Raw genomic sequence first — 16,196 nt, forward strand, 5'->3', positions numbered from 1 at the left:
TAATCCTACGACTATCTCTCTCCCACGTTTTAGTCTTTGCAGAATTCTCTACAGTATTGTTTGCTCCAGAAAGGTGTAGGGGACAACTTCTGTGCCGTTTGGGGGGCAGGACACAAGTACTAACAAAAGTAGAGCTGAGGTCTGTGAGGGTAGGACGTGCGCGGATAGCCCAGCCAGTAGAGCACTGGCCTGAAAAGGCAAATCTACCAGTATCCAGTACCGATATGTCAGACATTTTAATCTACCAGGAGGTTTCAGTTCTAATTAAAATTGTTCGTTCTGAATAATTCCTGATACTACACACTTGTTAAAACTTAACCCCATCAACAGGAAACTAAATCTTGATATATACGCACAATAGTGCCATTCCTTTCGTGCGCAAGTGCTGGTCTTGGCCTTGCAGTTTGCACACACACTGCTGACTCCCTCCCAAGTCAGAAACCACGCTGTCGTTCCAGGAAACGACGACGCCTGAGATTCACTTCAGCTGAGCGACTCCCTAAAGACAACTACCAGCTGCAAACTAAATTGTAAACCCTTCTGAGCACGAGTACATGCAGCACACTCTCCCACTTCTCAACAGACGAGGTGGCAGCTGCTGTAGACGAGCAGTGTCACTCACTTGTTTCTGTGACGAGAGACTTCTGGGTAATGAGAAGGCCATCGGAACTGTCCTGACACGTACCAACACTACCTGCTAGTTTGAACGGAAGGGATTTGTGAAGACCAGTTGAAATAGGAAATATTGGAGTTCTACAGCTACATTTGGCAAATTTAGTACATCTGATAGAGAAGCAATGGTGGTTCACATTTTCCTTACGTTTGACATTGCAATAACGTCGCTATCACTGCGTGTGATTTCGTATAACTATTGTGAATATTCGGAGACGTTTGTACAAACTCATCTCAAACAGAAAAGGTGCAAATATTTGTGGTATCAATGCATTATGCTCCGTATTTATAATCTTCTCTGGAACCCTGTAATACGCTGTGAATTCATGAGGGCTCATATAAGACATTTAGGGATGCAGCGCATTTTAATATAATTATTCTTTTGTGATTTTTCACTGTTATGACAAACTTTTATGATACAGTTTTTTGCGCAATTCTGCAGTATGATCCCCATTGGAGAGGAGGACGACTACAGCGCCGATGGCAGTGACGGTTTGGCTACCAGAGCTGGACTAGCTGCAGGAAAAGCCAACATCGTACAGTGCACAACTAAGGCGGCTGTATTCTCCACGCACAAAACTGGTACACGATGTCTTGCGTACAGCTGTGCCACCTGTAAGAAGAAATTTGCACATTTGCAGGACCTGGAAGAACACAAACATATAGACAGCCGTGAATTTCAGCATTCGTGCACCGTGTGTCACAAAACACTGAAAAGCAGCTCCACCTTGAAGGTCCACCTTCGTCTGCACACTGGTGAACGCCCGCATCGTTGCGACGTGTGTCAGAAGGCGTTCACAACCAGCGGCGCCCTGAGAGCACATTCACGTCAGCACACGGGTGAATGTCCGTACACGTGTAAAGTGTGTCACAAGGTGTTCAGGAGCCAGGGCACACTGTGGAGTCATTCGCGAGTGCACACTGGCGAACGCCCATATACAGTAGTTGTGGTGTGTGTCTGAAGACATTCAGAACCAGCAGCGTCCTGAAGCTGCACTCGCGTCTGCATACAGGCGAACGTCCTTACTCCTGTGAAGTGTGCCACAAGAAATTCATTAGAAACAGCTGTCTGAAGAAACATTCGCGAGTGCACTCTGGCTTACATCAGTTCACCTGTGGCACATGTCTCAAAATATCCATGGAAAAGTGCCACCTTAAAATCCAATCGCAGACGTTCAGTTGCAACTTTTGTCACAAGAAATTCTTGTTTCCTAGCGGCTTGAACAACCACCTACGCCTGCACACTGGCGAACGTCCATTGAACTGTTGCGTCTGCCACAATACGTTCGCCGTAAGTTCGGTACTGCGGCGACCTCAGTAACTCGGACGAATCCCCTTTTTGATGTGACATGGGCCATAAGAGGTTAATGAACAGACATTGCATTATGACAAACAAGAAGTCTCACATCTAAGACATGTCATGCCTTTTCCGAAACATTGGAGCTGTTAAAGTTACTTGTCACCTGTCACGACTGGCCATCACCACCAAGGAAATGAAGTTACAATTGTCGCAAAAACACAATCCCTATTAGTGTGTGTGATGAGTATATTTGTATCTGCACTAGTGATCAGGACGAAAACACAGTCGTCCTGACAGACGTTCCATAAAATTACTGTTGGCTCTGACTCCTATTTATCATTACTGTATTATGTGACTGAATATCTTAATTCCAGAACTGTAAACCCAGAAATAATAAAAGTGTATTCTTGATAAAAAGAGGTATTTATAATATGGTTACTACAAGGTGAGTGAAAAAGGAATTTACAACGAAGTAATGATACATAAATGTATTGAGATAACTTAGAGAATCGGTAGATGTGTGCCCGCATCTCGTGGTCGTGCGGTAGCGTTCTCGCTTCCCACGCCCGCGTTCCCGGGTTCGATTCCCGGCGGGGTCAGGGATTTTCTCTGCCTCGTGATGGCTGGGTGTTGTGTGATGTCCTTAGGTTAGTTAGGTTTAAGTAGTTCTAAGTTCTAGGGGACTGATGACCATTGATGTTAAGTCCCATAGTGCTCAGAGCCATTTTCGGTAGATGTGTCATTTTGTAGCAAACAACCTCAAGTTTGTTTCATGTAGTGCATCAGTACCTCATTCTGCCACAAGGAGCGCCAGCGTAGTGTACTGTTGAGATGGCTACTTTCACCGGTACGTTTTAGTTTCATATCAGTGGCGTGGTGAGCGCCCACAACTGCTGAATATGGGGCAGCGAAAATCCTCATGCAACCCTGAAACACGTTTGTGACCGCCCCAAAGCCAATGTGTTTTGTGCCCTTAACAAATTGAAAGTGCACGCCCGTTTTTTTTCTTCATGAAGAAATCTTTCACTGCTGTTGTGTACCTGTATATGCTTGAAAACTTTTTAATTCCACATATCGATGAAGATGACCGAGAGATGGGATGGTTTACTACCAACAAGACGATGCATCACCGCATTTGCTCGCGGATGTTGGAGGTTTTGTCGATAAACGCTTCTCAGGTCGGTTGAATGGACGTGAAGGGCCAATAGCATGGCCACCTCGCTCCCCAGACTAGACATCACTGGATTTCTTCCTCTGGGGTTTCATCAAAGACCGTGTGTGTGTCCCCCCCTTACCGAACAATTTAGCCAGTCTGAAAAATCGAGTCTACACTGCTGTTGCACAAGTTACACCTACTTATCATTACTGTATTACGTGACTGAATATCGTAATTTCATAACTGTAAACCCAGAAGTGCTGCAACGAGTGTGGGAAAAAACTGATTACTGGTGAAATGTTTGCTGCATCACAAACAGTAGTCACATCGAACCAAAATGACACTTGACAAACTTACCGATTCTATAAATTATGTCAATAAATTTGTACATCGTTGCAAAGTTGTAGCGTCCTTTTTGGCTCACTCTGTATATTCATTGGATCTTGCTTCGGTCACAAAAGTGCAATGTGATAAAACTTATGAAATATTTGTCACAGACAAAACCGTACCGTGTCAGATTGCCCTTCTATGCATCGTTCATAATTAATAGTATCAAACTTGTCTTTCCATAATAATAAAGGACAAATCAGTGCTGCAAGATGTAAAACTAAATAACTAAAATTTCTTATATGACGTCTTCATGGGTTGTCAGCCGAGTAGCGTCGTCGTCTCGTAGCAACGTCTCGATGCAAGCGGCGAAGGCTTCTTTAGGAGTCTGTTTCCACCACTGGAAAATCGCTGAGGCAATAGCAGCACGGCTGATGAATGTTCGGCCACTGAGAGTGTCTTTCATTGTTGGAAAAAGCCAAAAGTCACTAGGAGCCAGGTCAGGTGAGTAGGGAGCATGAGGAATCACTTCAAAGTTGTTATCACGAAAAAACTGTTGCGTAACGTTAGCTCGATGTGCGGGTGCGTTTTCTTGGTGAAACAGCACACACGCAGCCCTTCCCGGACGTTTTTGTTGCAATGCAGGAAGGAAGTTGTTCTTCAAAACATTTTCGTAGGATGCACCTGTTACCGTAGTGCCCTTTGGAATGCAATGGGTAATGATTACGCCCTCGCTGTCCCAGAACACGGACACCATCAATTTTTCAGCACTGGCGGTTACCCGAAATTTTTTTGGTGTCGGTGAATCTGTGTGCTTCTATTGAGCTGACTGGCGCTTTGTTTCTGGATTGAAAAATGGCATCCACGTCTCATCCATTGTCACAACCGACGAAAAGAAAGTCCCATTCCTGCTGTCGTTGCGCGTCAACATTGCTTGACAACATGCCACACGGGCAGCCGTGTGGTTGTCCGTCAGCATTCTTGGCACCCACCTGGATGACACTTTTCGCATTTTCAGGTCGTCGTGCAGGATTGTGTGCACAGAATCCACAGAAATGCCAACTCTGGAGGTGATCTGTTCAACAGTCATTCGGCGATCCCCCAAAACAATTCTCTCCACTTTCTCGATCAAGTCGGCAGACCGGCTTGTGTGAACCCGAGGTTGTTTCGGTTTGTTGTCACACGATGTTCTGCCTTCATTATACTGACGCACCCACGAACGCACTTTCGACACATCCATAACTCCATCACCACATGTCTGTTTCAACTGTCGATGAATTTCAATTGGTTTCACACCACGCAAATTCAGAAAACGAATGATTGCACGCTGTTCAAGTAAGTAAAACGTCGCCAATTTAAGTACTTAAAACAGTTCTCATTCTCGCCGCTGGCGGTAAAATTCCATCTTCCTTATGATCCTGCCATCTCTGGGACGTATTGACAATGAACGCGGCCTCATTTTAAAACAATGCGCATGTTTCTATCTCTTTCCAGTCCGGAGAAAAAAAATCAGAGGTCTTAGAACTTGAATGCACCTCGTAAGTTCTTTTCCCAGTTACTTGAAAAATCCATAAAGAAAAACATTAAGCTGTAGCAGATTCAACCTAGCAGATAAGGATAGACGCAGCAAAATTCACCAGTCCCTGTTGTAGACAAGTTTTATCGTACAAAAAATTTTTTTGACAGTTCAACAATGTCACAGAGTTTCTATATATTCGTTGTGCGGTCTGACGCTCCTTGATATCTTTGCCAGAATAAATTGAGATCCTCATGAGTTTTCCTTAAATAATTAATTAATGTCACTAAAGAATCAATCCTGTTCTCATTCAACGGAATATTCCACTTTAAAACCGATCCTCCCGTCCACAATCGCCGATAAAGTTTCAAAATAAAACCCTAACACACTTCACAGTATCGATTATTTCCAAAATATCGATACGTGTGGACCTCTCACCAATAAAACTTCAAACGAGTCAACCATTGAAGATCGTCCACACACTCGACAAAACCCTACCAGAACATCTTCAAGAACTCCGAATTTTAATAAAACTTGCAAATCTCACACATAAGTAATATTTACGATGCATGTCGTAACAACAGAGTCAACTGACTGTCCCAACTTCCAACTCGAAGTTTATTTAACAGTTGATAACCAATTGACATCCAATTACAAACTTTATCCGGTAATTTACAAGAATGATTGCCTATCGAAGTCGCGGGGCCCAAACGATACACATCGAACGTGCGATAGAATTCGATCATGCGACCCCGGTGGTGGGCGTTGTGATCGTCATTTTTATCTGTTTTCCGTTGTTCCCTTACTTGCTATAAATTACATACCTCCGCGAATTATTTGTGAGTTGCTAGGGAAACCCAAACGATTTATGTCGTTAGTGAGTGGGATGTGTGGTGTTTTTTTGTGTTAACAGAAGAGCCAACACCGTGTTACGATTGGAGGCCGGAATGCACGCGTTTTAGCTCACGCAGGCTGGCGTGAAGAGGGAAGAACTATACTGACGTGAGGTCTGGAACATGACAAGGAATGAGAATTCAGAAAGCGGACGTAATTAATGATGAACGTCGCTCTTGATGGTACATGATTCACAATATTATCTGTTCAGATTATAGTAACTGAATATGGCGCCTTGCTAGGTCGTAGCAAATGACGTAGCTGAAGACTATTCTAAACTGTCGTCTCTGCAAATGAGAGCGTATATATTCAGTGAACCATCGCTAGCAAAGTCGGCTGTACAACTGGGGCGAGTGCTAGGGAGTCTCTCTAGACTAGGCCTGCCGTGTGGCGGCGCTCGGTCTGCAATCATTGACAGTAGCGACACGCGGGTCCGACGTATACTAACGGACCGCGGCCGATTTAAAGGCTATCACCTAGCAAGTGTGGTGTCTGGCGGTGACAGCACCCTAGCAGATTGGTGTCTGGCGGTGACACCACAGTGTTCTTGACGTTTCTTCGACGGATTCTCTCACATGTAAGAATCCGATTCCATGTTTATGCAGGGTAGAAAATTGTTCGACTTTTTGTAGCAAATATTGAGTACTACCGGATGAGAAAAGAAGGGACTGTGTAGACTGTGGTGGTGCGAAATACGTAAAACTTCGTAACAACAGTTTCGACGCTGAAATACCGTTACAATTTCATTGCGGACAGTGCGAAAAAAGAACGAGTATCAGGAAGAATACATGGTTCGTCTCTTCCAAATTATCCATCCACGCCACCGTAATGGACTTTCACTCGACGACAACACCGACGACGAGTAAGGTAAGTCGTCTCCTTTGCAATTGCAAGTATTTTTGTAACTCTCTTCTTTTGTCGTTGCTGTAGTGCCCAACTTAAACGTACATACGAGGTGCATTCAAGTTCTAAGGCCTCAGATTTTTTTTCTAATTAACTACTCACCCGAAATCGATGAAACTGGCGTTACTTCTTGACGTAATCGCCCTGCAGACGTACACATTTTTCACAACGCTGACGCCATGATTCCATGGCAGCGGCGAAGGCTTCTTTAGGAGTCTGTTTTCACCACTGGAAAATCGCTGAGGCAATAGCAGTACGGCTGGTGAATGTGCGGCCACGGAGAGTGTCTTTCATTGTTGGAAAAAGCCAAAAGTCACTAGGAGCCAGGTCAGGTGAGTAGGGAGCATGAGGAATCACTTCAAAGTTGTTATCACGAAAAAACTGTTGCGTAACGTTAGCTCGATGTGCGGGTGCGTTGTCTTGGTGAAACAGCACACGCGCAGCCCTTCCCGGACGTTTTTGTTGCAGTGCAGGAAGGAATTTGTTCTTCAAAACATTTTCGTAGGATGCACATGTTACCGTAGTGCCCTTTGGAACGCAATGGGTAAGGATTACGCCCTCGCTGTCCCAGAACATGGACACCATCATTTTTTCAGCACTGGCGGTTACCCGAAATTTTTTTGGTGTCGATGAATCTGTGTGCTTCTATTGAGCTGACTGGCGCTTTGTTTCTGGATTGAAAAATGGCATCCACGTCTCATCCATTGTCACAACCGACGAAAAGAAAGTCCCATTCCTGCTGTCGTTGCGCGTCAACATTGCTTGGCAACATGCCACACGGGCAGCCATGTGGTTGTCCGTCAGCATTCTTGGCACCCACCTGGATGACACTTTTCGCAATTTCAGGTCGTCGTGCAGGATTGTGTGCACAGAACCCACAGAAATGCCAACTCTGGAGGCGATCTGTTCAACAGTCATTCGGCGATCCCCCAAAACAATTCTCTCCACTTTCTCGATCAAGTCGGCAGACCGGCTTGTGTGAGCCCGAGGTTGTTTCGGTTTGTTTTCACACGATGTTCTGCCTTCATTAAACTGTCGCACCCACGAACGCACTTTCGACACATCCATAACTCCATCACCCCATGTCTGTTTCAACTGTCGATGAAAGAAAAGGAACAAAATCTTTTTAAATAACAAGTCTCCACTTAACATACTGCAAATAAATAAATATATATAAATATTAACATTTCTTACCCGGCGTCGCTCAAGCAATAAATAAACGCAAGGTTTCCTGATTGTTGTTGTTGTTGTAGTTTTCAGTCCTGAGACTGGTTTGATGCAGCTCTCCATGCTACTCTATCCTGAGCAAGCTTCTTCATCTCCCAGTACCTACTGCAGCCTACATCCGTCTGAATCTGCTTAGTGTATTCATCTCTTGGTCTCCCTCTACGATTTTTACCTTTCACGCTGCCCTCCAGTACTAAATTGGTGACCCGTTGATGCCTCAGAACATGTCCTACGAACCGGTCCCTTCTCCTAGTAAAGTTGTGCCACAAGCTCCTCTTCTCCCCAATTCTGTTCAATACCTAATCTTCAGCATTCTTCTGTAGCACTACATTTGGAAAGCTTCTATTCTCTTCTTGTCTAAACTATTTATCGTCCACGTTTCACTTCCATACATGGCTACACTCCATACAAATACTTTCAGAAACGACTTCCTGACACTTAAAACTATACTCGATGTTAAGAAATTTCTCTTCTTCACAAACGCTTTCCTTGCCATTGCCAGTCTACATTTTGTATCCTCTCTACTTCGACTATCATCAGTTATTTTGCTCCCCCAATAGCAAAACTCCTTTACTACTTTAAGTGTCTCATTTACTAATCTAATACCCTCAGCATCACCCGACTTAATTCGACTACATTCCATTATCCTCGTTTTGCTTTTGTTGACGTTCATCTTATATCCTCCTGTCAAGACACTATCCATTCCGTTCAACTACTCTTCCAAGGCCTTTGCTGTCTCTGACAGAATTACAGTGTCATCGGCGAACCTCAAAGTTTTTATTTCTTCTCCATGGATTTTAATACCTACTCCGAACTTTTCTTTCGTGTCCTTTACTGCTTGTTCAATATACAGATTGAATACATCGGGGAGAGGCTACAACCCTGTCTCACTCCCTTCCCAAACACTGCATCCCTTTCATGTTTCTCGAATCTTATAACTGCCATCTGGTTTCTGTACAAATTGTAAATAGCCTTTCGCTCCCTGTATTTTACCCCTGCCACCTTCAGAATTTGAAAGAGAGTGTTCCAGTCAACATTGCAATATGCTTTCTCTAAGTCTACAAATGCTAGAAACGTAGGTTTGCGTTTCCTTAATATTTCTTCTAAGATAAGTGGTAAGGTCAGTATTGCCTGACGTGTTCCAACATTTCTACGGAATCCAAACTGATCTTCCCCGAGGTCGGCTTCTACCAGTTTTTCCATTCGTCTGTAAAGAATTCGCGTTAGTATTTTGCAGCTGTGACTTATTAAACTGATAGTTCGGTAATTTTCACATTGTCAACACCTGCTTTCTTTGGGATGGGAATTATTATAGTCTTCTTGAAGTCTGAAGGTATTTCGTCTATCCCATACATCTTGCTCACCAGATGGTAGAGTTTTGTCAGGACTGGCTCTCCCAAGGCCGTCAGTAGTTCTAATGGAATGTTGTCTACTCCGGAGTCCTTGTTTCGACTTTAGTCTTTCAGTGCTCTGTCAAACTCCTCACGCAGTATCATATCTCCCATTTCATCTTCATCTACATCCCCTTCCATTTCCATAATATTGTCCTGAAGAACATCGCCCGTGTATAGACCCTCTATATACTCCTTCCACCTTTCTGCTTTCCCTTCTTTGCTTGGAACTGGGTTTGCATCTGAGCTCTTGATATTGATGCAAGTGGTTCTCTTTTCTCCAAAGCTCTCTTTAATTTTCCTGTAGGCAGTATCTATCTTATCCCTATTGAGATAAGCCTCTACGTCGTTACATTTGTCCTCTAGCAATCCCTGCTTAGCCATTTTGCAGTTCCTGTCGATCTCATTTTCGAGACGTTTGTATTCCTTTTTGCCTGCTTCATTTACTGCATTTTTATATTTTCTCCTTTCATCAATTAAATTCAATATATCTTCTGTTACCCAAGGATTTCTACTAGCCGTCGTCTTTTTACCTACTTGATCCTCTGCTGCCTTCACTGCGTCATCCCTCAGAGCTACCAATTCTTCTTCTACTGTACTTCTTTCCCCCATTCCTGTCAATTGTTCCCTTGTGCTCTCCCTGAAACTCTGTGCAACCTCTGGTTTAGTCAGTTTATCCAGGTCCCATCTCCTTAAATTCCCACCTTTTTGCGGTTTCTTCAGTTTTAATCTACAGTTCATAACCAATAGATTGTGGTCAGAGTCCACATCTGCCCCTGGAAATGTCTTACAATTTAAAACCTCGTTCCGAAATCTCTGTCTTACCATTATATAATGTATCTGATACCTTCTAGTACCTCAAGGAATATTCCATCTATACAACAGTCTCCACTTAACATACTACAAATAAATGAATATGTATAAATATTAACATTTCTTACCTGGCGTCTCAAGCGGTAAAGAAACGCGATGTCTCCTGGTTAGACTTCTCTGGGTGAGTTCTTTCGGCGGACTGCGAGCTGCCGTCGGCAAGTGCAGCCCTGTGTACAGCCGCTAGCCGTGCTGCCCTGGGCGAATGGCCGGGCTGCTAAGGCTCGCTGCGACGACGGCGGGCAGCTGTTTCCATCGAGGTAGAATAAGGGGAGATGGCGTTACAGACTTACGCTGTACGTTGTTTTGAAGCCAGTGGGCGGGGCCTGCCGCCATCTTGGATCCCCCAAAACATTAGCACACGAGTGTTTACAATTGCTTCTTGTTCGTTATTTGCGTCGTGTGCACGCGATATTCGTTTTATATAGTAAATGTTACACTGTTTTAATGAACAACACAGCATAAGGAACGCAACTTCAAGCGTTTTTCTGGTGTGAAATGCGTATTCGATACAGTAATACGACACGAAAATATAACGCTTCTGGCCTCACTACTGTAATTCCTTTTTGTTTACACACTTCGTGAAGTGGACTGACAAGGCAGCCAGTCCACAGTGACGGGTAGCCGATAGAAAGGCACACGTACACACTCACGCCGACGGGCGTCAATTCTGGAACAGGATAACTATTGAATGGTAGCAAGAAAAGTACGTAGCTGCTTTATACTTAACTTTATTATTTGATGACTACAGCATTCTTCTTGAGACATTTATACTATAACTCTCAAAGTAGGTAAGGCTAATGGCGCCTTGCTAGGTCGTAGCCATGGACTTAGCAGAAGGCTATTCTAACTGGCTCTCGGCAAATGAGAGGAAGGCTTCGTCCGTATGGTCGCTAGCAATCTCCTCGTACAACTGGGGCGAGTGCTATATCGTCTCTCGAGACCTGCCTTGTGGTGGCGCTAGGTCTGCGATCACACAGTGGCGACACGCGGGTCCGACATGTACTAAATGGACCGCGGCCGATTTAAGCTACCACCTAGCAAGTGTGGTGTCTGGCGGTGACACCACACTTCGAATAATCGAGAAGTATGTGCTATGAAAAGCGTGCTTTCATAATCCATTCCTATTCACTTTCATTGTGTTTGTGTAGATAATTGATAAAGCCAGAACACCAAAAGCAATGTCGCATTCGGGAGGACGACGGTTCAATCCCGTCTCCGGCCATCCTGATTTAGGTTTTCCGTGCTTTCCCTAAATCGTTTCAGGCAAATGCCGGGATGGTTCCGTTGAAAGGGCACGGCCGATTTCCTTCCCCATCCTTCCCTAACCCGAGCTTGTGCTCCGTCTCTAATGACCTCGTTGTCGACGGGACGTTAAACACCACTAACCAAAAGCAATGATTGATAGTTTAGAGGTACCGATTTGTATTCGTTGCATTTTCAAGTCAAATGCAAATTTTAAATGTTCAAGTGTACAAGAAATTTACATTGTTTGCATTGGTATCTCATAGACGTATGCAGGGATGATATAAACAAGCCAGCTGTCATGTCAACAAAGTGAAAGGTTCGTTAAATTACGAAGGAAAAGAACTGACTTTAAGATTGTCAGGCCCATTATAGTTTGCACATCTGCTTTGTTTTTAAATTGTACCTACCACGTGACATTCAGTGTGGCGAATAACAGCAGTTTACAGGGTAACACGACAGCACAGTGATTACTTTAATGACCTAAGTAGCCTGGACATAGATAGGGAACTTTACTTTAACAAATATGTAACCCTTTAAGTACTCATAATTTAACCACTGTAACATGTGTTCCACAGATTTGACTGAAGATTTAATTAACTACATGTATTTACATTACTTTTATATTAAATTATTGTAGTTTAAAACATTAGCCCCTATTTCCAGGGTATTTCTTGCCAGGACTTTTAAGCTACTTGGGAATAACCAAACAATGAAAACCAAGGGTTTTGTTTACCTCCAGACAGCTCTTCGCGTTGGATTGATAGGAAATCTAAAGTCAAATACAGAAATAGAACCCTACTGTAAAACTTTACAGTGCATCAGAATTTCAAGTATATACAGGGTGTTACAAAAAGATACGGCCAAACTTTCAGGAAACATTTCTCACACACAAAGAAAGAAAATATGTTATGTGGACATGTGTCCGGAAACGCTTACTTTCCATGTTAGAGCTCATTTTATTACTTCTCTTCAAATCACATTAATCATGGAATGGAAACACAAAGCAACAGAACGTACCAGCGTGACTTCAAACACTTTGTTACAGGAAATGTTCAAAATGTCCTCCGTTAGCGAGGATACATCCATCCACCCTCCGCCGCACGGAATCCCTGATGCGCTGATGCAGCCCTGGAGAATGGCGTATTGTATCACAGCCGTCCACAATACGAGCACGAAGAGTCTCTACATTTGGCACCGGGGTTGCGTAGACAAGAGCTTTCAAATGCCCCCATAAATGAAAGTCAAGAGGGTTGAGGTCAGGAGAGCGTGGAGGCCACGGAATTGGTCCGCCTCTACCAATCCATCGGTCACCGAATCTGTTGTTGAGAAGCGTACGAACACTTCGACTGAAATGTGCAGGAGCTCCATCGTGCATGAACCACATGTTGTGTCGTACTTGTAAAGGCACATGTTCTAGCAGCACAGGTAGAGTATCCCGTATGAAATCATGGCGGTGAATCGAAGAAGTACAGTACATACTGACGAAACTAAAATGAGCTCGAACATGGAAATTAAGCGTTTCTGGACACATGTCCACATAACATCTTTTCTTTATTTGTGTGTGAGGAATGTTTCCTGAAAGTATAAGAAAATAGCTCTTAAATATGTCCACTTACGAATGAAATGTGATTTGTTTAAATTTTCGACTACGATCAGAACGATTAGTACACCCGTAAGCGACGCAAGCCGGCATTTTTTATCAAAACACTTCACGACTACACGGAATCAAACCACCAGAAGCGAATGTTTTGGGGTAGCTAACACGGCGGATCTTCACTTGGGTCGGCTTCAAGTTTGTGACGTCATGACAACTGCTCTTATTTTTACCTCCACGGCTGTTTCCCCTTGGCGCTCTACATGGGGTCCACGAGTTCCTCTTGAGAGAGCAGTCAGCCGTGTCGCGGGCTTCCGTTGCAGCGAACCCGTGCGGTGGCCGCGTGGCTGTGCCGTAAGCGCGGTCGGCCGACTGGACGCCGACACTGCTAATTCCAGCACTGCCATCGGCGCTGACCCACGTGCGCGGCGCTTTCACCGGGGTCAGCGAAAGGCCGTCTGTGTCCCATTGATGCAATAAAGTCAGTGACACAGTTGCCGGTGTTGCTCTGCACGCTTTGGCGCGAGTCGCCGCTGCCCCCACAACCACACCTCTCGCAGCTCTGACATGTTACAACCCCTGAGCTCACGGCGCTCTAACAATGAATTTTGGGTACCGAAAGTACCAATTGTGGGCGTGGCTACTTCTACAATTTCTCATCGTCGCAGATCGTTGAAGTTTTTACCGTATCTTCTTAAGACGACATTCTCAAGGAACTTCGAAACTTATTCCGATATAATTATATGTTACAGAGATTCAAAATTAGCATACTTGCGCAGAAAAAAAAACCGCAAAAATAAGTTTGTAGCCGTTTTTGCACCTTGGTCCGCATTTATTTAAAGAAATTAACCATAGCAAATGACACAAATTTTTAACTGTTCATTCTTTACGCTTTCATCTAGAAATGGCATCCCCCCTTTTTCAAAAATCTATATCTGTTATCAAGATATACCCAAAAAGTTATGATTTTTGGGTACCAAAAGTGCTAATTATGGGTATGGTCACTTCTATCCCTTTTATTCATGCAAATCAGCGAAATTTTTACCACTGGTTCTTAAGATGATGTTGGCTGGAAACTTAAAATTTTTTCCAATATAATAAATGAAAAGCACCAGTTGCTTTTGTTCTACAATATTACTTTTATTGTTAACCAGTTTTCGGCTTACAAGACCATCTTCAGACATTTACTAATTATCCGTTACCAAGGTGCAGAGGTTCTCACATAATATCCACTCTGAGGCGTAACTGTAGTTCTAACAGACGTAGTGAACAAGTGGCAAGGGTTCTAGGGTCATCACAAGGGTTGGTAGGTCACCAAACTATCTTCTTAGGCAGCATTGTTTCATCAGTTAAACTGTGAACCGCTGCCTGTGTGTAAGGAACACTTCATGGCTATACAAATATGCCCAGAGTGGTACTTCAGCGACAAAAAATGGGCAACAGAAGGTCTTAACATGCCTGAAAAGAAGGTTTTGAAAGGACTGGAAAAAATTATGTAAAAACGGAAAGACTGCAAATTCAGTACAATATTCTGAGAAATTTTTCACAATTTTAAGATACGCAGGGTGTTTTCGGTGAACTGCGATTGATGAGTAAAGAACCCAGAAAAAGTGTAAAGGAAACGATTTCGTCTTAATGTTGTATACAGTTTGGAGAAAAGTTGTGCCACGAAATATTAACCCTGGATACCTGATGCCAGTAGGGACCAAAATTACTAATGTTGTCTAGGTCGACAACAAACAATTTTTAAACTACGTAAACTTTGCTCTACGCGCTCCGACTGGCCGCGGGATGGCCCTGTTGCCGGATGATCTGGACAACGCACGGCCGCGAATCCTTTGCCTGCCGGAGATGGCGATGTGTCCAAGAAGGGCCGCACGCTCGGAGGTAGCGCGCCAGCCTTCCACTCTGGGGGCCTGGGGGCGAATCCGCTAGGGTCCCGACACATCCATTGCAGTTTCATGAGAAGACGTACCGGGAACAAACTCGCCCGCCAACAGCTGTTAGTTCACGTACAGAAATTCTTTTACAAATTATGTCGGCCCTGAAAAGAGCCTTTTTTGTAGCTAAGATACTGTTTACTTAAGGCAGGTGATCGAACTGCCGATCCTCTGACGCGACACAAGCTTGATAACGTCGAACGGTGTTTTGACGAACTCTTTCAAAGATTCGTGACATTGATTGGCGGCATGTTGAATGCGATTCATTAATTCCTCCTCGTTTCTAGGTGGTTCGCCTGTTGGTGGGTGAACTAGAACCTTGAAGAATCCGCACAGGCATAAGTCCGGTGGCGTGACGTCTGGTGCTCTCAGGAGCCATGTCCTACCAGCACCTCTGCCACTTACCCGGCTGCTGAAGAGTTCATTTAAATATCCACGCACAGCACGACTGTTATGTGCGAGCGCCCCATCATGCTGCAACCACGTGCTTGGCTGTATGTTTAGGGGAACAGGACAGGACAGGTAGAGTTTCTTGTAAAAAGTGAATTTGCCCCGGTAAGTCGAGGAGGTAGATGGACCGGCCCGACCAGATGGTCAGGCACAATGCTTGCTCAAATGTTAAGAGAAAATCGTTCCTGGTGTCCGTGGACGTATGTGACGTGAGGATTTCCCCTCGCCCAGTAATAAACGTTTCGAGTGTCGTAAAAGCCATCCCGATGGACGCTGCACTCGTCGGTAAACGACACAATCGCGGGGAAGTCGGGATCTCGTGCAACACCGGCAAAACCCTAGCCTGTGTTCATAGTCCGCCATAGGATTTACGTTTTGGACAGGTTGTAAACTAAAAGAATGCTGGCCGTCAGCCCTCAAAACCTCCCAGACTAACGGACATGTCACCCCCCATGTCGTGTCCAACTGCTCGATTACTTGTCGCAGATGCTTCCTTGAAGCGCTCGAGATCTCCTCAAATGCAGCATCCCGTCGTGTTCGAAGTCTTTCAGCATCTCAGTGATATCCCGCTTAAGAGCCTGTTTCGCCAAGTCGCCGGTGAACTGCTGTAAACGTTTGCGGGTGTGGGTGGCCTCTTGCTCGGTACCGTTCCTCATACAACCGTCGAGCTTCATCCGCATTACCGTCAGCTAGTCCATAAACAAAAAC

The 16,196-nt window shown here is 44.4% G+C and overlaps 1 protein-coding gene across 4 annotated transcripts in view; it reads left to right on the forward strand.

The window, feature by feature from the left end:
* Window positions 1–16,196, forward strand: part of LOC126424754 (zinc finger protein 679-like) — a 319,807-nt gene that overhangs the window by 209,119 nt on the left and 94,492 nt on the right. For 2 of the 4 annotated variants that reach the window (XM_050087485.1, XM_050087486.1), the window contains one exon: window positions 1,115–1,804. The exons of the other annotated variants lie outside the window; for them this stretch is intronic. In XM_050087485.1, coding sequence (XP_049943442.1) covers window positions 1,115–1,634 — 520 coding nt within the window. In that variant the 3' untranslated portion in view covers window positions 1,635–1,804. Of the gene's footprint in view, window positions 1–1,114; window positions 1,805–16,196 lie in introns of those variants that run through there. 4 annotated transcript variants of the gene reach the window in all.

This window comes from Schistocerca serialis, chromosome 10 (genome assembly GCF_023864345.2).
Source record: "Schistocerca serialis cubense isolate TAMUIC-IGC-003099 chromosome 10, iqSchSeri2.2, whole genome shotgun sequence".
NCBI classification, from domain to species: Eukaryota; Metazoa; Arthropoda; class Insecta; order Orthoptera; family Acrididae; genus Schistocerca; species Schistocerca serialis.